At 36.8% G+C, this 26,570-nt stretch overlaps 1 protein-coding gene across 1 annotated transcript in view; it reads left to right on the plus strand.

Annotated features, from left to right (window-relative positions):
- The first annotated feature begins 10 nt into the window (after positions 1–10).
- The window catches only part of LTN1 (listerin E3 ubiquitin protein ligase 1), a 30,521-nt gene continuing 3,961 nt past the window's right edge, over positions 11–26,570 (plus strand). Inside the window, exons 1-26 of the mRNA XM_083855390.1 lie at positions 11–516; positions 2,049–2,252; positions 2,876–2,974; positions 3,422–3,652; positions 4,598–4,650; positions 5,065–5,245; positions 5,901–6,074; positions 6,997–7,187; positions 8,373–8,517; positions 9,243–10,028; positions 10,516–10,557; positions 11,730–11,922; positions 14,123–14,362; positions 15,346–15,499; positions 15,737–15,887; positions 16,581–16,782; positions 17,742–17,901; positions 18,067–18,171; positions 18,421–18,563; positions 20,347–20,482; positions 21,366–21,510; positions 22,588–22,801; positions 23,080–23,317; positions 24,150–24,224; positions 25,070–25,256; positions 25,665–25,836. Coding sequence (XP_083711516.1) covers positions 475–516; positions 2,049–2,252; positions 2,876–2,974; positions 3,422–3,652; positions 4,598–4,650; positions 5,065–5,245; positions 5,901–6,074; positions 6,997–7,187; positions 8,373–8,517; positions 9,243–10,028; positions 10,516–10,557; positions 11,730–11,922; positions 14,123–14,362; positions 15,346–15,499; positions 15,737–15,887; positions 16,581–16,782; positions 17,742–17,901; positions 18,067–18,171; positions 18,421–18,563; positions 20,347–20,482; positions 21,366–21,510; positions 22,588–22,801; positions 23,080–23,317; positions 24,150–24,224; positions 25,070–25,256; positions 25,665–25,836 — 4,663 coding nt within the window. The 5' untranslated portion in view covers positions 11–474. The remainder of the gene's footprint in view (positions 517–2,048; positions 2,253–2,875; positions 2,975–3,421; positions 3,653–4,597; positions 4,651–5,064; positions 5,246–5,900; positions 6,075–6,996; positions 7,188–8,372; positions 8,518–9,242; positions 10,029–10,515; positions 10,558–11,729; positions 11,923–14,122; positions 14,363–15,345; positions 15,500–15,736; positions 15,888–16,580; positions 16,783–17,741; positions 17,902–18,066; positions 18,172–18,420; positions 18,564–20,346; positions 20,483–21,365; positions 21,511–22,587; positions 22,802–23,079; positions 23,318–24,149; positions 24,225–25,069; positions 25,257–25,664; positions 25,837–26,570) is intronic.

The raw sequence follows: 26,570 nt of genomic DNA on the forward strand, positions 1-26,570 counted from the left end.
AGTACTTTTCTTAGGGATACTTCACAGCGATGCTCTTCCACAAGGGCGGATGAAACTTTTCCATATCCAGAATCCTTGTAAATAAGTGTACAAGAACGCCGCAGCTCCGTAAAGGCCCCACAGGACGCTCAAAGTTTAAGATCGATGGATTGTTGGGTTGTTTTGTTTTGTTTTTTGGGTTTTGGTTTTGTTGGGGTTTTTTGGGGGTTTTTTGGGTTTTTTTTTTTTTTTGGTTGGTTTTATGTTTTTTGTGGGTTTTTGTTTTTTGGGGGTTTTTTTGGTTATTTTTGTTTTTTGGTTGGTTTTTTTTTCTGTAAAGGATGTTGTTGAGTTTAAGGCCAGGGAAGGCGGGTCCCTCCCGCCCGGCCCCGCCCCGGAAGTGCCGGGCGCCCGCGGTGGCTCCGGGCGGCCCCGCCCCGGAAGTGCCGGGTGCCCGCGGTGGCTCCGGGCGGCCCCGCTCCCGCCGCCGCCGCCATGGGGGGCAAGAACAAGCAGCGAACCAAGGGCAACCTGCGGGTGAGGAGCGGGGCCGGAGGGTGGCGGGGCCGGGCCCGGACCCGGGCACTCGCGGTTCCGTCCCTCCGGGTGCCCGGGGCGGGGGCAGCGCCGTCCTCGGGCCCGGTTGTGGGGCCGGGGCCGCCTCTGGGCCTGGGTCTGCTTTAGGGGAGGGCGAGTGCTGTCGCTGCGGTGTTTGTGCGGAGAGGGGCAGCGGAATCACCGTGGGTTAGAGTCAACAAGGTGCCGCTGGTACGTTCGGTGTGTTTTACTGGGCAGAGTCTTGCCAAAGTGCCAGAGATGATGTGACATCTGTCCTCTCACTCGGGATGGTGGGAGAAGTCTGCGTTCAGGTTTTCTGATTCCTCCCTGGATTTAGGGAGGACTAGGGAACGAAAAGCACTGTGTCCTTAACAGCTCATGTGCAGAAAAGGTGATTTAAACCCCACAAGCTCGCGAAACTGCTGTTGTCATTAGGAAGTAAAAGGGGTTTGCATTATGAGGTGTCCCACAGGACATAAAGGCATCAGTCAGTTTTGTGGCAGTCTTTCGAAAAGAGTGTGGTTGAAACAAACCTGAGCAAATGGGATAAACTAGAAGAGGTGCTGAGCTCTAAAACAAATACTGTGTGATGGTATTTATTATACTTGATATATATGCATGCCTTTGCTCCATTCCTCTAAATCATTTTTGGCCACTTGGTTAGTGGGAGAATCCTTTATTTTATCTGTGTGTTTATTATTTGTTCAGAGAAAAAAAGGAGCATTCCCTGGGAGCTGTATTGGCCCATTATAAGAACAGGAAAACCATAAATAATGAAGGAGGATTAATAGTTTCTTAATAAATAGTTTATAGTTTCTTAATGAATTGTTTGCTTGCAGAAGGAATTTTCTGTTAGGCTTTTTTGTATAGCAAAAAAAGCAATATAAAGCAATAAAAGCAATGAAGTTTTCTGGAAACATTCATGTGCTCTGAGAAAAGAGAATTCTGATTCACAGAATAATCAAATACACTCACAGAATGGTTTGGGTTGGAAGGGACCTGCCATGGGCAGGGACACCTTCCACTAGACCAGGTTGTTCCAAGCCCCATCCAGCCTGGTCTTGTACACTTCCAAGGATGGGGCAGCCCCTGCTCTTCTGGGCAACCTGTGCCAGGGCCTCACCACCCTCACAGGCAAGAATTTAATATCTAATCTAAACCTATTTTGTTTCAGTCTGAAGTCATTCCTCCTTGTCCTATCACTACAGTTCCTGATGAAGATTTCTCTCCAGCTTCCTTCCTGCTGATACTCAGGGATGTTATGAGGACTCCCTGGAGCCTTTTTTTTCCCAAGCTGAACAGCCCCAACTTTCTCCACCTGATCCTAAGGAGAAGAATAATTTTCTAGGTCAAACTTCTATGTTAAAAGCACAGGTGGACTCTTCTTTGAGAGGCTTTATTTTAATTAGAAGGTTTATTATATAATATAAAAAGGATCATATTTTCAAATGCAGGATGTGTGCAAAATAAAATTAAATAGGTAATTTACTCCTGTCCCTGTTTTTTGTCAGCCTTCTAGCAGTGGCCGAGCTGCAGAGCTCCTTGCCAAGGAACGTGGAACAGTGCCTGGATTTATCGGCTTTGGGACGTCTCAGAGCGATCTGGGATATGTTCCTGCAATTCAAGGAGCAGAGGAAATAGACAGCCTCGTGGATGCTGATTTCCGAATGGTGTTGAGAAAGCTTTCTAAAAGGGATATCACAACTAAGTTAAAAGTAGGTGGATCCTTTGCCCCCATAATTTATTTGTTTTTAATCAGAGAATCATACAGTTTTCTTAAGGGTGGAAGGAGAACTAACTAGTTTCACCTTGGTGGATTTGTTAGAACTGCAATCCAGAAGATATCTTGGATAACCTATAGCAAGGTCCATCATGTAGTTATCTCTATTAGATGCGCATTTCCAAGAAATGAATTGATTCTTGGAAAAGGGAGTTGCAGTTTCAGATACAAACAAGTAAATTACAGAACATATCTATTGGTGATTGATGGAGAGACGGAAAGACTGATCCATGCTCAGAATTCGATTTTACTCAGGTTTTCTAAGAATTTATGTACTATTTTAGTAAGGTTAATAATTTCTACTACAATAATTAGGTTAAAAGATCATACAAACAGCTCATGCATTTTTTAACATCTTCATCATAGGGGGTTGATTGAATCTTCTTCCTTAAGCAGATTTCTAATCCTATCTTTTCATAAGCTCAAAGTTTTGTTTGTCCTCGCTAGGGCATCCTAGTCACCAGACTAGATATGCTAATTAAGTCTGTTTCACTCTCATAAATCTCCACACATATCTCCCTGACTTCTTAAGTCATGCTCTTGATGTTTTGACTTTAGGCTATGCAAGAGTTTGGGACGATGTGCAAGGAAAGAGAAGCAGAAGTTGTTAAAGGTGTTCTTCCTTACTGGCCGAGAATTTATTGTAAAATTTCACTAGTAAGTATTGAAGTACTTAAATTAAAAACTTACCTATATCCTTCCTGTGACTACCTCTAAGCTGGTCTTTGTTGACATTTTCACCTTTGCTGGAATTACTGACTTGATCTAGGACAAACATCAAGGTGAAGAAAAATGATGTTCTTTTTTTTGTGGACATAATTCAATACTGGCAGTGGGTGGAGTCTTGAACTGTTGAAGTGTTACAATTCTGAGTGCAGAACACTTTGGGAATGTGATGCCACTAAATTAGGACTCTCCCACACCTTGGGATACCAAAACTTTTTTGTTGGTGGTGCTTACTTTCAAATCTATGTTTCAAATCCAATTAATTGCAAACGTGGCTTTTTAATCACCACTTTTGCTTTGAAGTACCTGAAATCAAAGGTACATTTCTTAAACCAATGAACCTTTCTCTTTTTTCCCCTTCTTTTCTTTGTTTAACAGGATCACGATCGCCGTGTTCGAGAAGCAACTCAGCAATCTTTTGAGCAACTGATTCTTAAAGTAAAAAAACACTTAGCTCCTTACTTAAAAAGTATCATGGGTTACTGGCTGATTGCTCAGTGTGACACTTACTCCCCTGCTGCATCTGCTGCAAAAGTAGCTTTTGAAAAAGCTTTTCCTTCGAGCAAACAACCCGAAGCCTTAGTATTCTGTAAGGATGAAATTCTTAATGTGAGTTTATACTTTTGTATTTCTTTAAGGCTTTGTATATATCAACTTCTGTTATAAGTTTAAAAGTCATCCTTCCCCCATCTATTCTTCAGAAATTCTTGCCTGAAGCTTTGCCCCTGTGAAGAGAACCATAGAATGGTTTGGGTTGTAAGGGATATTTGAAAGGTCTTCATGTTCCACCCCCTGCCATGGAAAGGAATATATTCCACTAGACCAGGTTGCTCCAAGCCCTGTCCAACCTGGCCTTGAACACTCCCAGGGATGGGGCAGCCCCAGCTTCTCTGGGCATCTTGTGCCAGAGCCTCACCACCCTCACAGGGAAGAATTTCTTCTGTAAGGAAATACAAAAAAAGAAGAAGAATAAAGAATGCAGAGAAAAAAAAAATACATCCGTCTTTTTGTATTTGAGAATGACTGGAACCAAAGGAATGGATAGTGAATTTCCTTGTGTGCATTCCTATGTAATGATGCTCAGTCAACACATAATGTTGCAGACAGATGGAATAATGATGCTGGAGTAGTTTAGCTACCGTGAAAAAGGAATGAAGAATGCTGAGCAGTGTTTCAGCATCTACAAGTGTAATTCTGACCAAGGTTTATGCTCTTCTGCCAGTCAGATATGATACTCAATTGACTGAATTAAAAAAAGATAAAAGATTGCATTGCCAGCCCACTGTGTGCAAATGTAACTGTTTTGATTTGCCCTCACTTTGGCTTCTTTTTAGCAGGAGCACACTGGCACAGGGCTGCAATTTACCAAGTATTAGGAAGGTTAAATTCAAATTTGTTTCTAGCCTGTTTATAAGCATTTCTAAAAATATTAGAAAGACAACTCAGAGGCTGTGAAATTTTATTGTAGGGCTGTCTCTGAATAACATGTGAATAATGTTCACATGTAAGTATTAGACTTCTTTGTGTTTATATGCATTGTTTTTTCCCCCATAGGTACTTCAAGATCACCTTCTGAAGGAAACAGCTGATACACTCAGTGACCCTCAGTATGTTTGCCTGCTTAAATATTTATTTAAGCCTTTGAATCTTGGTCTTTATTGAGTTCTCTGCCCCTGGAAGTAGTGAATTTACTTCTGTTTCAGGAGACAGAATGATTATATGAGTCCAGATCCCAGCAACTTCATTTGAAACTGTTATCAGTTATCTAATTCTTGTTTCACCTCTTTTAAAAATAGCATTTGTGAGTAGCTGGAAGATGAGATGACTTGAAACTCTTTTTCTTCCTAACACGTCATAGTGTAATTTAGAACCTATGGAAAGTTTATGTACTTACATTGCTGGCACCTGAGATCAAAAAAAAAAAACACAAAAAAAAAGAAGGCAGTTTAGTTTAGACAAACTTGAGATGCCTGTTGGTTTATTTGTGATCCACTTTTAACTTGTTTGTTTTGCTTTCTGAGAACTGTACCAGAAGAAGAAAGGGAAGCCAAATTTTTCCGGATTCTGACCTGCTCCTTGTTAGCTTTAAAGAAGTTGCTCAGCATGTCGCCAAAGAAAGAGATGCATTCTTTGGAGGAAAAGTTAATGTTACTTCTGTCCCAAAACAAATTTTGGAAATATAGCAAACACAACGTATCACAGGTGACTTTTTAATTTCTTCTTTATTTTGCTTGGTTTTTGTTAAAGGTAATACTCTTAACGTAAGGAAGTGTTAATTGCTTGTATTCTACAAGGATGAATTTGGTACTTTGCTTAGGTTTGAAAGAGCTTTCAGGTTTCTGGGTAGATTCCAGAAAGGCTAAAGAGACTGTTCAGTTAACATAATTATAAATCTTTTTGATCTGGGATTAATATCTGACCAGAGTTAATGTTAAAAAACCACCCAAACTCAATATAGACAATATTGCTTTAAAATTTACAACTTACAGCATGTGTTCTTAGTTCTTTGGTATTTTCATTTTTTAAATCATTTTACTGGTCTTTAGTCTGCCAAGACCAGCAGTGCATAGAGTGAAAAATTCCTGCAATAACATTTTGTTTAAAAGCTGTTAGTTGCTTTTGGGAAAAATTTCCTTTTGAGAAGTATTTAAAATTACAACTTTTGAAAAGCATTTTATCACTTAACAAGTTACATTAAAATATTTGATAAGACTGTTTAATAACTGCTTTGTTTTTAATAATATTTTAACCTTTGTTAATATGCTAAAATATGGGATGGTGTGTTGTAAGGTTTTTTTGACTTTAAAAGGAATCTTGCAGTGACAAATCCTGTTTTTCCCTCTGTGGCCTGTGTCAGGTTCGCTCAGCTTTCTTTGAGCTGATTTCTGCATTTTGCCAGCACTTGCCTGAGGTGGTGAAAGCTGAAGCACCAAGAGTTTGTCCTGCTGTTCTTCTCAGCATTGATGACAGTGATGCAGTGGTGTGTCCTGCTCTTTGGGAAGCAGTGCTTTATACTATCACCACTATTGAGGTAATGTGGGAAGCGTAAGGGGCAGATATTTTTATCAAATTTAACTTTTCACCAAGTATTTTTCTTTATGTAGAATTAGGAAGACAGACTTGAGTGGGTTTTCTTTATGATTAATGACAGGAAATCCTTGAGGCTACATCCTCCTTCTTTCAGTGTAACTTTCAAATATATCATGCCCAGCATATCTGAAAATTAGAGTTGTTTTATGAATTTAATTTAATTAACTTGAAATCCTTTCATTAAATGTAGTCACTAGTAAGTCAAATAATGCTTAAAACCTTATTCTTTGTTAAAGACAGTTACAAAAACGACCTGAAGTGCATTTGTGGTTAGTTTGTTTCCCCTTCAAATGAATTGTAAGAAGTTTTCATTAAGAAAACCCCAATCTTTGTTCAGTTTGTTGTAAATATAGGTACCTTGAAGTATAATAAATATGATAATAAATGAAATAGATCAGATGGCAAAAAAGTTTATGTTCAGGAAGGAAAGTGCAAAAGCATTTTCTAACCATCAGAAAATTTTTGAAGAGAGTTTTGAAATTAGTGATACTTTTAAAGTCAGTCATTGGTTGGCCTTGATAATGAGAATTTAAAATGAAATACAGGACTAATTAGAAGTGATTTCTATGAAGCATCATAAAAACATTATTAAAGAGAAACTTCTAATTGCAGTTGGCTAACAAGGAAGGTCGACTGATTTTAAACAATGGCAGAAATAGTTTTATCATGTTCATTTCACAGGCCAAAATAGGGAGAAAGTGATTTTAAAGAATACTGGCAAGTGAATAACTTAACAGAACTTAAATTTCACAATAACTTGTTTTAGTTATCATACAGGGAGGTAGGTTAAATGGCTGCCTTGGCAGTTCTTCTGAGGCAATATATTGTTGTTTAGTTTACAGTAGGTGAATTTCTCTCTGTAGGACTGCTGGAGTCATGTAAATGCCAGAAAAGGAGTTCTGCCGAAGCTCTGGACAGTGCTTCGAGAAGGTGGGCGAGGATTAGCTACTGTTATCTACCCAAACCTCCTGCCCTTCATTAGCAAGGTGCCTCCTGACGTTGTGGAACCAAAGCTGGAATACTTCAGAGTTTTTTTCAGCTCTATAATTCAAGGGTATGGACCACAAATTTATTTATTTGGAATTAGTCGCTTTTACATTTGGAAATAAAGAAACTAATCTTTAAGCATTTAAAGGTGAATGAGATTGTATTTTTAAAATTCTTTTCAGTATCCAAAACTGGATTCAGTCCTTTTTGGCTGTTCCCATCATCTTAAACCTTCAGCTTTCCTTTTGATTTTACTCCATCTTTCTTACATGAAGGATTCTTATCTTTATTTGTCAAAGCTTTGTGTATATTCTGTGACAAATTTGAATATGGAACATAAATTGTAATTAAGGATGACTCTTAAGAACCAGGCTCTTCTCACCAGTGTGTAATTCTTACAGTGGGGATTAGCCTTGTGATAGTGACATTTCCTTTATGCAGGAACTGTAATTCTTGTGATAGTCATTTTTAAAGGATGGAACGATTTTTACTTTTGTTCTTTAAAATACATCAAAACCACTTTTCTATCAAATGTAATTTAAATGTGTACCTGTGCATTGTGTACTCAAAAGCATGTAGAAATTATTTTATGAAATACTGAAATTTCATTTATTTAAAAAAAATTGGTTCTCAGCTGATGTTGGTGTGGCAGTTAGCAGAGCTCTTGGAGAAGAGAGTTATGCAGTGGTGTGTTTGAAAAGTGTATGGAATTTTATTACCTGTAGTACAAAAATTGTAATATTTCTCTGATCATTTATGGGATCTAATAGTCATCAAATGCAAAGAATTTGCAGCTTTTCAGACTCAAAACAGGTGAGACTCTTTAGGTGGCTTTTTTTTTTTTTTTTCTTTTTTTACTTTCCTCTTTTTTTCTTTTTTTTTTTCCCTATAATGACAGAAAGTGATGCTTTCTGAACCTCTTTGGTGTGTGTAGAAAATTACAAAAGAGTTTTGACAGCTGTCTGAAACATGAGACAGTGTGCCAGGCTGTATGTGGTTTCTCTGTTTACAATGTTTGGGGTTTTTTTCTGCATGCTAAGACCAGATGAAGTTGTTTTGATATCTGCTCTATTAATTGCCTGGGCGTATCAACTTTTTAAATTGACTTTATTTTGATCTGACTCCTGTAAATGATTCTATGATACTGCATTCTCATACTGGTGTCTGGATCAGAACAACATAACTGAGAGTACAGTGATGGGATTCATGCTGGGTTTGTTGGAAGAACAGCTGACTCTGTGTCCTCTCCCAGGTTGTCAAGTGAGAGGACAGTAGCCAGCCCTTCAGAAAGTTCAGCAATTACAACTGCATTTATGGAGTGTCTGTGCTTTGCTGTACTACAGAAAAGAGAAGAAGAAGACCAAAGCCAAATTCATCAAATGCTTATATGTGACCAGGTATTCATCAGAAATACTGAATATTGTTGTGTGTACGTTTGATAATTCAAAGTCAAAGAAAAATGTGAACTTTAGGTGAGGGTTTACTTATCTGTTGAGAGTTTCCCTAGAATTTATGAAAAAAACCACACAGAATTGTCAAGACTGGAAAAGATCTTCAAGATCATCCAGTCCCACCATCAGCCCAGCACCACCAAAATCACCCCCAGACCATGTCCCCAGGTGACTCATCCAGATGTCTCTTAAGCACTTCCAGAGGTGGTGACTCCACCACTTCTCTGGGCAACTTATTCCAATGCCTGACCACATTTGCAGTGATTTTTTTTTTCCCCCCTAATACCTGGTCTGAATTTCCCCTTCTGCAATTTGAGGCCATTCCTTCTCATCCTTTCACTTGAGACATGGCAGAAGGGAACCACCCCACCTCCTTTCAGGGAGTTGTGGAGAGCAGTGTAACAAAAGTAAAGGTACTGAATTTTGGGTTTTTTTCTTCCTATGAAATCATTCTTTTTACTGTGCAATTAAATTTATATTTAAGGGAGGGGAAAGTTCCTCCCATCCTGTATATTTTTATGAAGTGTTCAAACATAAATAAATCCAGATATTTGCAGAATGGCTTCCAGAATATTTTCCAGAGTTATGTAATTTCTTGACATTATAAAGAATAAAATCATTTTATAAATTGGATCACTGTTCTTTAATACATTTTTTTTTTGTCTTTATAGCTAATTCCTTTTATCAACGCTGTACTTAAGGAGCCCAAGTTGCAAAGTGGACCATTATTTTATCAAACAGCAGAAATGCTGAGTTCCTGGGAAGCTAAAGCAGAACTCTGCAGTGATGATGGCACAGATGAAGTTTTCCAGAAACTGTTGTCAGATTTTTGGGACCATCTTCTAAAAATGTGTATACTTCACATTGATAGGTTGGATGCTGATGAGAAATTACTCTTTGCCATATCTGGTATGCTGGAAATTCTTCAGAATCCAAAGAGTGCTGCAAAACCAAACAACAGAAAATCTCTAAAAATCAGATTTACAGATGAGGATGAATCTCAAAGGAACACAGAGAGTCGAAAGCTCACAGAAGTGAGGAATGGTGATTCTGAAATTCAGGCTGACTTGCAGCAAACTTCACATCTAAGGAAAGAACCTCTGGAGAACTTAGTCTGCAACTTGGCTGAGCTGAGCATTGTGTATGTCAATGAACAGAAGTCAGAACAGCATTTGAAATTTCTCTCTGCCCTGCTCAACTCTTTTTCCTCAAATAGAGTTTTCCAGGTGCTTTTAGAGCAGGGCAATAATGTAAGCCCTGCTCAAGCTGAATTGGAAAATGAAGTGAAAGCTCATAACAAAAATCCATCTGTACAATTTCTGTATATGAATTTAATAACTTGGCTGAAAGAAGACTGGAGAAAAGACACCCATTTCCTGGTTGATATTTTGTACAGTGTACTTCATTGTTGCAACAGTAATGATGAAAGGAAAGTCATTCTTGATGATTTAGTGAAGGTATGACTTGCACATGATTTATTAATTTTTATCAAAGTCATTACTGTTATTGTGGGCTGTGGTTCATTTATAATCTTACTTTGGCGCTTGTCGCATGGAAGATAATTCTACATGAATTTGGGTTAAATCCAGCATGAGGAAGGTAGTTTTAGGAAATTCAGACATACTAGTGTTGGGGTGAAAGATTCTGCCCCTTTCTATATGGTATAAATAATTTTTAAAAAGTATCATCAGAATTTCTCTACTCTTGCTTCTTTGTACAGTGTACTTTAATACTAGTCCTTGGTAGCCTTTGATATAAATACAGTCCCTTACTGAATTTTGTGGAAGAGAAAGGTTTGGAAGACAAAAATTATATAATCAATAACTTCGTTTCTGAATTTTAGCAGCTTCTACTTATGCCTACAGAACAGTTAAAATGGAATTATTGCTTCCTATTCAGCAAAGATTTTTATTAAATATTGAGGAATTTTGTTTTTCTTTTCAGATGGATCTGAAATGGGCTCTTTTTCTCCAGATAATTCAAAAGGTACCTCTTGAGATTTTTTTTTGTTCTTATTATGCATAGTTTTTAATAATTCTCGGATGTTAGCTTTAAGATTCACATGGCTTTTTAGTGATAATTTCCATAGTTTGAAAATCTTACAGTTTCAGAGTAGTGTTTGTTTCAAATGCATTTAAATCTGGGGACAGTCTTAGAAATGAAATGATGATGCCAAAACAAAAGAATCTTTGTCATTCTGTTTTTGGTCAGTTTGGTTTTTGAGCCAGAGGGATGGATTCTTGATTTTTTTGATCATCTCTTCCAAGCTAGAGAGAATGGAGCTGGGGATTAGACCAGCAATTTAAATTATTATTTTTATCATTATCCTTATAAGGTACTTATAAAGAAAAGGTAGTATTCCATTTTTTCACACTGAATATTGACAAACTGACATTTAAGTAATTGCATGGGATGAAATAGGAAGTGTATGATGAATTTTTGGACAAGATCTCATAGCAGTTGACTTACAGTCCAGTGCATAGACCACAGGATCTTCTCTCATATATGCTGCATATTTTAGGAATATTCAGTTTTTATGATTTTGTAACTTACAGTGGCTCATCAGCAGAATAATGTTTCTAATTTATGACCTTTTATTTCTTCTTATAGAAATTCAGGTGCTGTAAACAGTTTATATGTTTTAAATAGATTTTATTTCAGCCAACTTGGTCATCCAGAAATTATTTTTCTAATTCCAGTGTAGGAATTTCTTGGGCTCTGTAGTTGGAGGAGAAACATAAAGGAAGCATTTGCAGAAGGTGACTTGTTTCACTCTGCAGTAGAGAACTGACCCAGCCATAAGTTGCTGTCTCAGACAAAAAAAAAAAGTTGGGAGGTGTTGTTGCAATGTAAAATCTGAAGGCTGTTTCTGGTAGATGATGTAATTCTCACTCTGTGTGTGCATGATTGACATGTTAGTCTTATGCTTAGTAATAAAAGTTAATAGTTAATAACAGGTTACCCAGAGGAGCTGTGGCTGCCCCATCCCTGGAAGTGTTCAACCCCAGGCTGGACTGGGCTTGGAGCAACCTGATCTAGTGGGGGATTGGTACTTAAACTGGAACTTGGGAGATGATCTTTACTGTCCCTTCCAAGCCAAACCATTCTATTATTCTATACCCTCAAAAGATTCTTGTAATGTTTTTCTTGTGATCCAGGCGTGCTCAAGCACAACAAAACTTTCCTTAGTCTCTGACTGGCTCAAAGGAGACATGCTTGGAGAAAAACTGGTAATGCTGGCAGATGATCTGTGTCACCTGGGTTTAAAGCCTGGAGCCACCTCATCAGGATCAGCCTCTTCAGAAAGGTGGACCCTCCTGAGCTTGGTGTTGTCACAGCGCATTAAAAGTGGTGAGTACTTTAACTGTAGCCTCTCAACATAACACTCATGGTCTGGCCTTGGGAGAGGCTTATTGGGATCCAAGCTCCAGCTCCACTCCTAAATAACACAACACCACAAACATGTATAATCCTTGGAGTTCATGAAGTGTAAATGCTGCACTTACGCTTTGCATAGGTGGAAAGGAACTTGGGATCTTCCAGAATACTTCATGTAGTAGAACATTTAGGCTTTCTCTTGGTAGTTTTTTGTTGATTGGTTGATTTTTAGTGGGGTTTTTGTTTCTTAGTTTTGAGGGGTTTTTATACCTAAGCCAGTTTACTGCATCCAGTTTAATTTTGTAAACACTAACTTGTAGTAGTAGCTGCCATTTTTTGGTCCACATTGCTAAACAAGGGCAGTGTATAAAGACAAGATTCAGATTTGCAAGTCTTGAAAACTTAAGGAAAATTTAAGCTTGATCTATCAGCTGTTGTACTGTAAAATAATATGAATTTTTATACCATACCATGTGAAATTTACCTTCAAAACTAGAATACCAAGTCCATTGTTATGGACCTATGTGTGTTTTAATAATGCCTTGTTACAGGACGTTTGAATTGTTTTGAGCCATTTCCATTTATTTTCATGTCTTTTAAAAACTCTGCATGTGCTCTTATGCTTTATATGTAATCCGATTTTTTTTTTTTATTTATAGCATCCTATTTAATTTATTCCTTGCATTTTTAGTATCTGATACTCCAGGGGAGTTCAATTTTCTTCATGTTTTCCATGTAAACTCAGCATTTGCTTTAATCCCTGAGGTGACACATTTCAGTGTCAATGGATGCTGTGCACATTCATGGGGCTTTCAAGTTTCAAAGGTGCACACAGGCAGCTCAGTGTGGTGGATGTTCTTAGACAAGGCATCCTGAAAGTGTCCTAAGGTTGTTTTTTCTTTCACTGGAACTTTTGGTGTAAAAGACCATCAGGAAAACCTGTTTCCTCTCTCCATAGAGAGTTCAACAAATGTACTTGTGAGCCTGATGTTCTAGGGCTGATAGTCCAGTGACTTTGCTTTTTGGCTCTAGAACTGGAGACACTCCTAAGCTCATTTTCTGCTGGGCACTGGGTGACCTGTTTTTAAATCATATTGGATGAAGCCTGAGAGATTTTGAGGGGCTATGGTGGTTCTTGACTTAATCATTTAAGTCAAAGTAGAGTATGTGGACTGTCAAAAGGATTTTTTAAATGAGATCTCTTATCTAAGTTTCTTAAGGCTTTTTTAATCATCATGGAGGAAATAGAAGAGCCTTTCATGGATTAGTAGCCTATGATGAAGAGAATTAAAGGGAAAAAAGGATAAATAGTGAACTTCACAGACCCATAGCGGTGTGGTGTGATACTGAATGCTTAACTGATACAAAAAGATTACAGTAGAAATCCAAAGGCAATAAATGTTACAAGTATACATGGAAAGAACGCAATTGTAACTGTATCAATTCAATGATGGGCTCCTATTTGTTAAACCTCAAAAAGAGATCTTCTGTCATTATGTTTCCCTGTAAGTGACAGGTTGTAAAAAAGCATTAAAAAAGGAGTACATGTTATTAGGAGCTGCTGTGAAAAGAACAGAGGACAAATGAAAATTATTATAGCACATAGTCAATATACTGAATATGTTGCCAATATCTGGAATACTGCATGTAGTTTTGGTCACTGCAATATTCTTGTTCACCTGTATGCTTTTGAAAAATGTGTAATAGAATGAGAATATGCCCAAAGAAATCTGGCAGGAATGGTTAGAAAAGCAGTGGCTTCTGCTTGTAGAGGCAAGAAAACAAACTAGAATTTGTCAGCTTGTAGTGGAAGTGGTTAGAGATGGGGTTGTGCTTAAGAGCCGTAAAATCACAATTTGTATAGAAAATGCAAATAGTAATAAATTTGTCATTGTTTCTTTCAGTGGAAGAACTTGAGTTTCTAACACATTCTTAGATAACAATCTTGAGGGGCAAGAAAAGTGCTCTTCTTCATACAGTTTATAATTAAATAATGGAACTCATTGCCACAGGGTACTGTAGAGTTTGAGGCTAAATGGGATTGGCTTGCTTGTAGCCCGTGAAAAGGGAACTAAAGCATGTTCGTGGCTATATGCAATAGTCTGGTCAAATCTTTTCATGGTCATGTTTATCAAGCAATCAAAGCACACTGTCTTTTTCCTCTGCCCAACAGAATCATTGATTGGTGAAACTTTTGTTGAAAGGATTATTGATAAGCTTCAAGCAGCTCTATCTAAAGCGAAGGATCTTTCTGAAGCTGGAAATACTGAACCATCAGTATCTTTCATCTGCGATGTGGCCTCGAGCTTTTTCAGCTCAGTGAAAGGCTGTTTGCTGATGCCATCCTCAGAAGACTTGCTCTTTACCATCTTCCAGCTATGTGCTCAGAGACAGGATGCAATACACTTGACAGGTAATCAGGAAAAAGAACTTGAGCTGAGCTTTTTCATAGGTGATGATCACATCTAAATTCTTCCTTTTTGTGAAACAGAATCAAGAATGTGATTGGATACTGAGTTCACGTGCATTGAGCATTTGCAGCTGTAACTGACCTGAAAATCTGTGCTTTAATTTACAGTGCCTCTAGTTACTACTAAGCGTCAAGTCCTGAACATCTTTACAAGGATTTTGGAGCTTTTTTAATGTTAGTATGAGCTAACTTGGAGGCTGTGATATTGCACACTTTTTGGACTATTACAGAAGCTGTTTAAAGTTTATGAAATGTAACAAATGAACGTTTTTTGTTCATTTTGCAGTCTGGGGAGTCTGTGAAAAAATGTGTACAGTTGCTTCTTTACAGATAACATGTATTTATTCTGAAACCATTTATCTTGACCAAGTTGCCCAGACAAATTGTGATCCATGCCTCTCTCTGCCCGTGTCTCATGTTCAGACTGAGATCCTGATTAACATGACTTGATTGCAGATTTTGAGGGCATTGAATTGGTACATGAATTTACTGACATTAAAGCAAGTAAATACAATGTTTCAGTGTTGTCACACAAGTGAAGTAAGTCGGTACTAGCTTGGAAACCACTGCTGCTTTATAAATGATTACTGATGTTGTGAATGTTCAATATTTTGGTAGAAAGATCTGTGGTTTTGAAGATCGTATGGTAGCAGACAGCAGGAACATCATTCTTATTCGCAATTAAATCAGATCTTACCTGTGAGTCACAGTTAATTTAAAATTGCTCTGCAACAAGAAAGCTGTGTATGTGCCTTTGTAGTTTTTGCATGTAACCACAGAAAAGATAATTGTTTTCCTACTGTAGGATCTTTAGACATTGGTCGTTGCTGTATGCTGTTGATTGTAATTAGAATTCACCTATTTGTGGTGGTTTTGCTTGTCTATTTATCATTGTTTTATTTTCTTTTTTCTTTTCCCTACAATAGATGTACTTGTATGCAAATTAAAACACACTTGGATGACTGGTGTAAATTCACTTGTGCATCAGCTTCAGAGCACTCAGAAACAGAGCACCTTTTTGCTTAAAGCTGCACTGTGGGTCAAGAGCCAAGTTCAGTCTTCATCTTTGGATGTTAAAAGGTATTTGGGATGCACATGTCTGTTCCATAATGTGTCATTCTCCAAAACAAACCAGGATCAGGATCTTTATTTAATTGACATCTGTATTACTGAGAGACTTTTGAGTCTGTTGGAGGCAGTGGGTAAAGCACTACTTAAACCACCCCAGTATTGCACATATGGAGCAATGGAAAATATGGAGGTGGGCTCTTAATGAATAGTGCTAAACTCATTTGCAGTGTTTTCTCCTTTTCTCAGTCTTCAGGTTTTGATCTCTGCAGTCAGTGATTTGTTGTTGAAGCTCATGGAAGCTGATGGACAGTCAGGACATCTTGTGAGAGCTTATGTTGAGCACGTCACACCAAACAAAACTGAGTGGGGGAAATTGCACGAGTCTCTGTGCTCTGAGGTATGGAACTGATAATGGATTGCACAGGATGGTCAATCTTTACTCAAGCCTCTGTCCCCTAGGGTGGTAATCATTCTTTTGACATGGCACTGCACTTATGAATACCATATGTTTGTGCAGAGGTTCTTTTCAGCCTCTCTCCATAAAGAGGACAAAATCTCTGTTTATGGATCCATCCAATACTGCTGGAGAAAAATCCAAATCCATTAAATTACGCTTTTCTGCATGAAACACCAGCAACTTGCTTTACAATTCAGGAATTTTATCTGATAGAGTATGCATTGTGAAGATCTTTTTATCTCTAAGTTAATTCTTCATAAAGGTTAATTTTGTGAAAGACACCAATATCTGCAGAAGAGCATGGTGTGCTGTCTGTCAACAAAGTGCTGACATACATAGAGTAGGGAGTGGGGAAGGACATAAATTTTCTGTGCAGCCACCAGTCTTCAGTAACCCTACAATTTCTTGTAAAATACATAGAGTTCTAAAGAAATGTATTTGTTTCTGAACAGGAGTGCAGTTAAAAAATACTGCTGTGCAAATCGGTTTTTAATACACTGGAGTGGGTCATCCTCACCATTGTGCTTTTGATGTGAATGTGTATGTTTCATAGCTATTTCTTAATAATTCTGAGTTTTCAAGGTTAAATAGATCAAAGTATTTTTTCATACTCTTTTTATGCACATATTACAGTGGATGCACAAGCCTCTTTTGGAAGGAAGGCTTAGTATGAATTGTGACCCTCTGGGATCAAGTGTCAAGCTGTGTGGCACAACTAAACTTCCAGGCCATCTGTGTACTTCAGCCTTATTAAGTAAAATGGTCCTACTTCAACTGAAAAATAGTGTAGCCCATGGAAATGATGATGCTGAAAGAAAGAAAATTGATAATATAAGTAAGTTACAATGGTAAAACTTCAAGGAATTTTATTTTATAGTAGTTGTAACCTGAATTGAAAATTAGAAATGCATAATTAAGGTTTGGCATACAGGTGTGAGAAATTATCCTTTTACCTTTTGTTGCTGGGGGGGGGGGTGGGGTGTTGTTTGTTTGTTGTTTTTTGTTTTGTTTTGGGGGGATGGTTTTTTTGGAGGTTTTTTTGGGGTTTTTTTTGTTCAGGTCCCCTTTAAAAGTAGTTTTTATATTCGTGGGACCTCTTTTGGTTACATATATCCTATCTCAAGAGAACTTTGAATTGGGAGAAGTATGAATTTTCAATGAACTTTGGATTTGTTCATTGCCAAAACACACTGTGCATTGGCATGAGTGGGCAATAAGAAATGTCTCCCTCCCTTGAGGGTTTAACCATAATGTAAAGATAGTTTGAGACAACAACTTTTCTCAAATTCCATGAAATGGAATCTATTTTCCTTTTATTTTCAAGAATGCACAAATTAAATGCAGCATTATTAAATTAACAATTCTATCTCCAAAAATCTCACCGTGATGAGAAGTGTAATTGTTTAGTGTGGGTCTTTGTAAGCTAATGAAGGAACCACATGTTAGCTCTCATGAAATGTGCTTGGTTTTCTTCTGGACTTAGGTATTGATTGCCTTGTCTGCAAGAAGTACATATTAAAGAAAAGGGGGAGAACAGAGGGGAGTCATACCTGCTTAATTTGCTTTAACATTTCTTGAATATCTAGAATATTACTGTAGCCTTTTTTTCTCTTGTATGTTATGATACAATGGCAAATATCCAGTTCATTCTCTGAAACACCTGAGATTGCATGTAAAATTAATACCTTTAATGCATTGAAAACATATTAAAAAAAGGCAACAAAATCTTAACCTGAAACTTCTTGCTTATGCAAGTTGATAGTCATTTATAAACAAGAGCTGTTATTTAATTAGTTGCAGAACTGCTGTACTCATTACAATGGATTGAAGAATTGGAGAATCCTCCTTACCTGCTTCTGGAATATCTTCATATGTTAGAAGAGATGCACATCACATATGAGGAGTTCAGTACTCTGAGCAGTACAGCTAGCCTGCAGCAAACTATATTTGATAGGTATGTGAGAGCAACTGAAACAACTCTTAGGTCTGTCTTCACAGTTTGCATTGTATAGAGTGCCACTCGATTTCCATCTGTTAATTCAGAATGCATTGAAATGCTTTTGTGGTGAACCATGGGCAGCTGTATATGTTAACCAGGGTTTGTCTTTCTTCTTTGAAGATCAGAGGAACATGGAAGACTCTGGTCCTTAACCATGGCCAAAGTGATCCGTGCTGAGAACGCTGTGTCCTGGGAGAGGAAAGAGCTTTTCAAGACAACAGAAGGGTATCTTAATACTGCTGCCTATAAACTTGCAGTTTGTTGTGAATGTTGATAGCATAAAATGATCCTGATTCTGACCATTGACACCTGAAGGCTGAAAATGAAGTGATACATGTGAAAGTCAGACTTGGTTTAGTATGTGGGATTAGTTATGTCAGAAGATATTACATCATTATGGCTGATACTTTGTTTCCTAGTTCAGTTTTTGGGTTTGTTTCATTCCTGGTTTCATTCATTTGTTTGTGTGAATAGATTCCTTCCATTAACAGAGGGCAGACTGCACACACTTCAGTGTTTATCACCTTTCTTAATTGAGGAGGAAAAGAGGGAACTTGTCTTCCATTGTGTGGCCAAACTTATGACATGTACACAGACAGAACTTTCCAGCACTGACGGTGAGTATGTTCTTACCTCAGTCTAGTTCATTAGAATTTAAGAACATTATTTTGTAATAATGTTTGCTTTTAGATAAAACATATTTACTGTAATATTGCTTTTCCTAGCAAGAAATGCTTTCTCAGTTTGCCTGTTTCTTCTAGACTGTTTGGCATAGTAATTTTCTGCCTCATTCAGAAAGTACAAGCTCTACTGCCAGATACAAAATTAGAACAAAAAGAATTAGGCTGATATTATTAAAAGCATCCTGATGTTGCTTCTAGTTTGATCTATCTTATATAAGCATGTCTGTAAATATCAAAATTTTCAGTGAACCATTTAGGCTTTACACAGCATGCAAAAATATTGCTATTGTCAACTGGTCATGATTGTCTTTAGATACTTTGCCAAGAACTCTTTTATGGTTTACATGTAATTTTTGAGTAGCTCCTCCAGCTGAAAACTGCACTACATTAGCTGTCTGCAGCTGTGGAAAATCACTTAAGAGGTGGCTGAGATGTATTACAATATTGCTTTGAACATAGCCACTTAATTTGGGTCTGAGTTTTCACAAACTTGCTGCTTTTCAAAAAATTATTTGGAAATGCTCACACACAGTCCTTCTATCTGTATGAATTAGATGTCATTTAAGAGGAAAGTCCTTTCTGGTTTTGTCCCTTACTGTTTTTGTGTGGTTTTGCACACACTCTTATTGATCAGTCTCTATGAAAACCGAAATGTAGGTTTTGTATTTTGTAACAGAACAGTGCTTACTTAAACTAAAAAACCCCTATCTTTGGTTACTTTAGACTGTGGATATCTGTCCCTTAGCAGTGTCCTCAGGATTTCAGATAAGGTCTTCAAATGAATGTTCTTCAGGTGTGAAAATCATCAGTCTTAGCAGAAACTGAGAGGAATCTTAAAATTCTCTACTCTTTCAACTTAGTTGAGGCTTTTCCTGGTTTTCTAAGTGAGCCAGTGAGGCAAACAAATGTTTATGTGAATCTCTGAACAGAAGAAAATGGGAGAATCCTCACTCCTCCTCTGTTGTGGAGGCCTTTTATTTGTAATTGGCTTTTCCCTTCTAATACTTCTTAGTTTTCTAGGGATTCCTGAGCAGAACATAAACGTTCAAATTCACTTTAAGTGGGATGTAGGCTGTAGGCTTACTATTCCAATGGTGTCTTTCCTTTCAGGTCAGCTGAAAAGAAATGATGCTGAATTTGTTTAAGTGAAGCAGGGGTTTGTTTGGTTGGTTTTGCTCTGCATATGTAATACTTTACCTTATTTTTTTGTCATCGTGCTTGTTGGAAATATTCATTTTCTCCAAGAAATCTAGATAAATACAGTTCTTAAAAATGGAAAATAGTACTAATGCAACAGCTGTACTTCACTCTAAAAGTAAAAAATAACATTCTGACTAGAACTCCAGTTAACATTCCAATAATATTAGAACTCACAACTTTCAGTTGCATTATCTTAATTATCTGTTCAGATTATTGCTTAGCATTCTGTATTTTTAGTAGCACAAAGAAATTTTAATCTTAGCAAGTATCTTTCCTTTTTTTTAAATTTTATAAACTATTAATCTTACAGGAGCTAGGTTTTTTTTTTTAAAGTTTAGATTGGATATTGTATTTTGATTTAACACTGACATCTGTGGATTAAGTGTTCAAAGAAAAAAGCTTAGGTATTGTCCAAACTTCTTATGGTATTTAAATTAAGTTCTATTGACACACATTTTAATGTTTGCTGTGTCTTGATAATTAAGAGTATTGAGTTTACATTTTTATTATGTCATAGGAGCATTTGGGTGTCTTTCCATTTTGAACTCCTGCTTGAAGGATAGAAGTATTGATTGTGATCATCTACTACCTGCAATATTGAAAATCATAATATCTTGGAAAAACGATAATGAGGACAGCTTTCTCTTTAGCTGGTGGGTGCTAAAATTTGACTTTTTCTTTCTTATTTCTAAGACAAGAGTTTAAAAATAGAGACTAGTTATTAATTCAAACAAAATCAATCTGTACAACTGCCATCTACTGTTCTAATATTACATATTTAAGCTTTTGTAGAAACCTTGGTTTAAAATATCTGTTATTAGGTATTTACTAACTTATACCGCAGAAAATTACCTGAATGGTTGAAGGCTGGAAAACTAAGGAGCTTTTAAGTGCTTTTGAAAGATGTCAACTGCTTTCAAATGCATTCAGAACCAACCAACTTTTGTAGGTGTTGCTGAATATTCAGTTCCAATTCTGGATTTTGGTAGCAGGAGGCAAACTTGCATACCAAACTTAGGTGTCTGTCTTCTACAATTCTGGACCGAAAAATGTAACTTGAAAAGCTTCCAGCAGGGACTGAAAATATACTGAGTTGTTTTGTTTTGCTCCTCTGGTAACCTGTGCCAGGGCCTCCCTCACAGGGAAGAATTTCTTCTTAATAATTTAAACCTATAATGTATAATATTTGGAGACTTCAGGGCTAATAGTTTTTTAACTTAACTTAAAATTATTGTTTTTCTTGTTTTTCTTGCATAGGTTTAATTAAAATTGCTAAAATTCATAGTTTGTGTAAGTGTACTGCTCGAGCAAATGTGTAAATTGTAGAAATGTATGAATCTGTAATTCAGGAATCTTGTTTAGACTTGGCAGCTAATGTAGCACTCTGCGTTTGAAAGACAAAATATGAAAAGCACATAGGGCACAGCGTGGTGGTGCCAGACAAATTCATCCTGTGAGGAGGAGTAAAGGCAAGAATATAAATATTCCCATCTACAACATGAAGCTACATAAGCTTTGGTTGTATTTTTGTTACAGCAATCTGAAAGAAGCAAGTGCTCAGTTGCTTGGGTTCAACATTGAGATGATGCGTTACCTTCCCTTGTTGCTGAAATATTCCACAGCTCCTTTGGCTGATAACGAGTGGGACTTTTTGATGTGCTCCATGCTGGCTTGGTTAGAGGTAATATGGAAGCATCCTCACTTTCAATGTACTTACCTTTTTGATTATTCCCTGTACATGGCATGGACATGGTTATCTCAGCGTACCAAATACTTGACATGATGTTAAAAAGAATTGCACAAAGTCCTGTTTATGTTGGGCTTGCACAAATATGTGTTTAAAAGCACAAGCAATTATACTGTCCTGTTTCTTTTTGTGTATGGAGACAAAATCAGTTCAATCTTCAAATAATATGATATTTAATAATGGCATTAATACTTGGAGAATAATTTTGAAATGTCTGCTGTAGGTCTCTATCTTGAAAAATAATATTCCTTTAAGACAAAGTCTAACATGGTACATCAAAATTAACTGAATAAAAAGCACTGTCTGCATTTCAATATCTAACTGATCACGTGAAATATCAGAGTCACATTCTAATGCTGTTAGGAAACAGGTCAGTGGACTACTTCCTGATTAATCAAATAAAGTACAGAATCTCACTTTCTGTCACCTGTGCATTTAGAAGGGCAGGCTGGAAACTTCCAGTGACCTTTCTTGGTCTCAGGAGTAATCTTACCTAATGGTATGTACCTCAGCTATTTATTTTGTTAAAAAAAAAAAAAAAAAGAACAAACTTTTAAGAAAATCTTGTTGTGTAGACTGTGTAGGGAATATTTTTAGTTGATAATGATACTCCTTTTTGACAGAACAAAAGTTCTGTAAGAACAAAAATAAAAAGGAAGCAGCTGTGTTGGGGGAGAGGAAATATCCTCCTGATAGCCACTTCAGTAATTTCCAGTTTTTAGTAGCATGTTGTCTATTGAATTTTCTTTTTGTCATTATAAGGAAGGTTATATAATGGGAACAATCCATGGTTCTAAATGTTGGTGAGGCTTGGAAATTCATTTCAGGAAGTCTTATTAAAGTACAAATTCTATTTTTAAACACACCTCTCTGCCTCACATAATTTTCAAATGGTTCTTGCAATTGAATCATCTTTGAAATTACACTTTCTGGTATAGACAGGAAACGTGAAACGTATTTTAAAGCAAATTTATGGTTAAGGAATCTTCTTCTGTGTTTATTTCCTCCTAGACAACAAGTGAAAGCCATTTGCTTTACCATGTCCCGCTTGTGCAGATTTTTGCTTGTGTCAGTTGTGACTTGGCATCTGCCCTTAGCACTTACTTTGAGGCTGCAGCTCCTGACACTACTGCAAATCTTCCTAAGAACTTGGTCAGTGAATGGAAGGAATTCTTTTCTGAGGGAATTCACAACTTGCTGTTACCTTTGTTGGTGAAAATCACAGGCAAGTATATGATAAGGGGATAACAGCCAGACTGTTCTGAAATAGAAATTTACAGGAATATAGAGTTCATAGGAATATAGGAGAATATAGGAAAATGGAGTTTATAACAAGTCAGTTTTTTAACACTTACATGCTAATTAGTAAAATGATTGTGTGTAACATAGAGATTGTTAAGATTAGATGGAACCTGCCAAGTGCAGTCTTGAGTTGTCTCCAGCAGGGCTTGTTTATGGTATCATCCATACATTCTGCATCACAGCTTGTCTTCTTTTAAACAGGAGAAACCAAAAATGCATCAGAAGGCTCTTTTCAGAACTCTGTGTTAACATCTTTGGGCGAAGCTCTGACTTACATCTCAAAGGACCAGTTGTTAAACCATAAGCTGCCACCAAAGTTTGTTGCAGGCCAGAAGACAAATCTTCCAGATAAACTCCAGACTCTACTGAACACACTCTCTCCATTGTTGCTTTACCGGGCTCGACCTGTACAGGTTTCTGTCTACCATATGCTGCATAAGTAAGAAGCAATAAATTTTTCATTCTCATCACCTCTCAACCCTCCTGCCCCCCCTTTTTTTTTTTTTTTTTTTTTAACAATGTGCTATAGAATATGCACTTGTAGCAAAATCATGTTCCATTATGGGAGAAAATCTTTAACTGAGCAATTTGTGGGTTTTTTTTGGAGAGCACTATATAAAATTGTGAGTGCTAAAGTTAATTGTATTAGTAGACTTAATAAAGGTAAATATTTTTAGCCCTTATTTTAGCACTCACAGAATCCTAAAATGTAAACTGAAATGTTGCAGGTTTGATCTGGGCCTGACACAAGCATTAAATAGTGTGACATTTTTATTTTCACTAATGTAGGTAAAAAAATTAATATAGATAGGTAGTTCTTGTGAACTTCTTGGATATTTCTAACACCTAGAGAGACAATACAGAATTTGATAAATTCATGCATTTGGCTCCCCAAAATGTAGATTGCAAAGCAGATGGCTTAAGCCAGCCACCACTACCTTTCACTTGTACTGAGGCATAAAGTTGCAATAGATTTATTTTGATAGAGAATTTTATTTTAGCATGACTCAGGAAAAGTAAGAGGTCTGGAAAGAGAAGTGAGCAAGGATACATCCTCATTAGCTGTCTCTCATGAACCATTTTTCCAATGGTGACATGTCTCCAAAAGATTCTGTCTTGTTGTTAAGGAATAACTGCCATTATTTTGTTGCTTGTCAGTAATAAGCAACGTTGACGTTGATAAGCAACAAACTGTGCATCACATATATTAAAATAGTTTATTTAAAAATTGTTTAAGAATTAAACCTGATTTCCTTTCTATATTTTTATAGATTAATGCCCGAATTGCCTAAATTTGATGATGAAGATCTCAAGTCCTATGGTGACGAAGAGGAGGAACTGGCACTGTGTGTATTTTTTCCCCTCACTTTTTATAAGACTGTCTTCCATATTTCTGAAATATGTTAAAAGATGGAAATTTGCAGCAGAGTAGCTGTCAGCTAGGAGATGTTGAAAAATTGCACAGCTATAACAATACGGTTATAAATATTTAAAATATTAAATATTTTGGTTCTGTCTGCCTTTGCACTAAAACCAGACACAGTGTTTGCAGTCGTTTTTATGTGCAGTTACTGGACTAAATGCCATATATATGCTTTATGTTAGAAAATCTTGGCAAATTTTTACTTGTTTTCAGAATGTGCCCGTCTGCACAGGTAAATTCAGTTACTTGAAACTGAACAAAATTAAGCTATGTTTTATACAGCTTGAATACAGTGAAGTTTCTGGTTTGAAGAGGGAATGCAGTAACTGGTTAAAATTCCTTTTTAACCTCAGCCCAATGATTTATACCTTTCCTAACTGCAGAGCTGCAAAAGGCTTTTCAGCCCAGAGCCAACAGTGATTAGGAGATCATTGTTCAGTGGCTCCTTTGTTGGTGTGACTCCAGAAAAAGCAAGCAAAGCAGCTATCCATGATGTAGGTTAAATCAGCTCAGCCATAGGCCACTCCCAGATGAAGTGATCAGCATTCAGTTTAAATTAGTTTTCTAAGAAGGTAAAAACACTAACTATCCCATTCAGGGAAAAAAAAAGAAATTTTGAAAAGAGTAAATTGTCCTGCAGTAAAAGGCTCATTTTATGTTTGCCTGCATAGCTTTACTTTCATGACTTTCTAGGAAGGCTGTGAACATAATTTCAGTTCATGCTGTGCTCAAGATTTGAGTTACTATCCCGATAACATTTTTCCACAGATCACCTCCAGCAGCTCTTATGACTATCCTGGCCACTCAAGAACTCTTGCTAGAAAACATCCTGGAATGCATTCCAGTTGGAAAATTTGCAGTGATTGAACCCCTGAGCGATGAGTTCTGCCTTGTTCTAGGGTATCTTCTCACTTGGAAGTTAACATTAGCTTTCTTTAAAGCAGCTTCTTCTCAGGTATATTTTCAGAGTCTTATATTTATTTAGTTTCAGTCTTGAAGTTTCATCCAGCCTTTTTCTTTTAATTATGTAACTTCTTATCCTTTGTTTTTGTGAAATTAGTGAAAATTCTGAAAGCACTAATAGACTTAGATTTCTGCACCACTGTACTTGAGGATGGTAAAATTAGAGCAATGAAGAACTAAGATTCATGAAAAGATGGCTCTTCCTTGTGTTTTCAAACAAGCTTGGTATATACTATAATCTTCTAATCATGGTGCAGAGAACTAAACTTACCTTCTCAACATTAGTTCTGAATCACAGTGTTGCTCTTCCTCCCTGCAAGGACATACTTGTATTATTTACAGAGTAAACTGTATTTGATGTGTTTTGGTTTTTTCTGTGATTTGTTTTCAATGCTACCAGCTGCGAGTTCTCTACTCACAATACCTTAGAAGAACTAAAAGCTTGAATAAACTGCTTTATCACTTGTTCAGGCTTATGCCTGAAAACCCTGTCTTTCCTGGGCCAACTTCAGAAGTTCCAAATAAGGACACCAAAACTTTCTTTACTGAAGAGCTTCATTTAGATGTTAAAGGTTAGTAAAAATTGTATTTGTCCATTTGAAAGGGTTGTTATATTAAAATAAGCTTTTTTTCTTAAAAATACTTATTTAGAAAATCTTACCTATAAAATGAATAGACAGAGAGGCAAATACATACATATGTTTAATAATCTTTGGCTGACACTCCCCATTTGAAACTTAAACAAAGTTGACATGATTATCAGAGAAACCAAGAAAAACAAAACCCAGGAGTAATACATTGCTACTATCAAATCCTGAACGTAACAATACGAAAACATTAGAAATGTGTGATCTATTCTGGAGCCATTGCTTCTAGATCTATTTTTAATATTAAAGAAAAAAAAATCTTGCATTTTAATGTATTAATTCAAAATATTAAAAAAATCCCTAATATTTTTTAAATGTTTAAGATGTTAAATTTTGTGTTGTTTTTTTCATGCTGTTCAGAAGACCCAGTTTATCAGCGATGATGAGAGAAGAGGTGCTACATTTTTTTTACTGAGAGACATGAAAAAGAGAATCAGATTTTTAAGTCCCTTCATTGAAAAAAATTTAATGTACCTATGGAGGTATAAGCAGGGAAATGGAGTTTCCATTTCTTAATTTTTTGCTTGGACATCACTGTATGTTGCAGAACAATTTATCCGGATGACAATACGAAAGAGTTACTAACATGGCCTCCCAAGGGGAAATCTTCCCTTATTTCATCATAGAATCTTTAAGACCCCTGGGATCATGCAAGTTCA

Source organism: Zosterops lateralis (genome assembly GCF_965231275.1).
Source record: "Zosterops lateralis genome assembly, chromosome: 2".
Lineage (NCBI taxonomy): Eukaryota > Metazoa > Chordata > Aves > Passeriformes > Zosteropidae > Zosterops > Zosterops lateralis.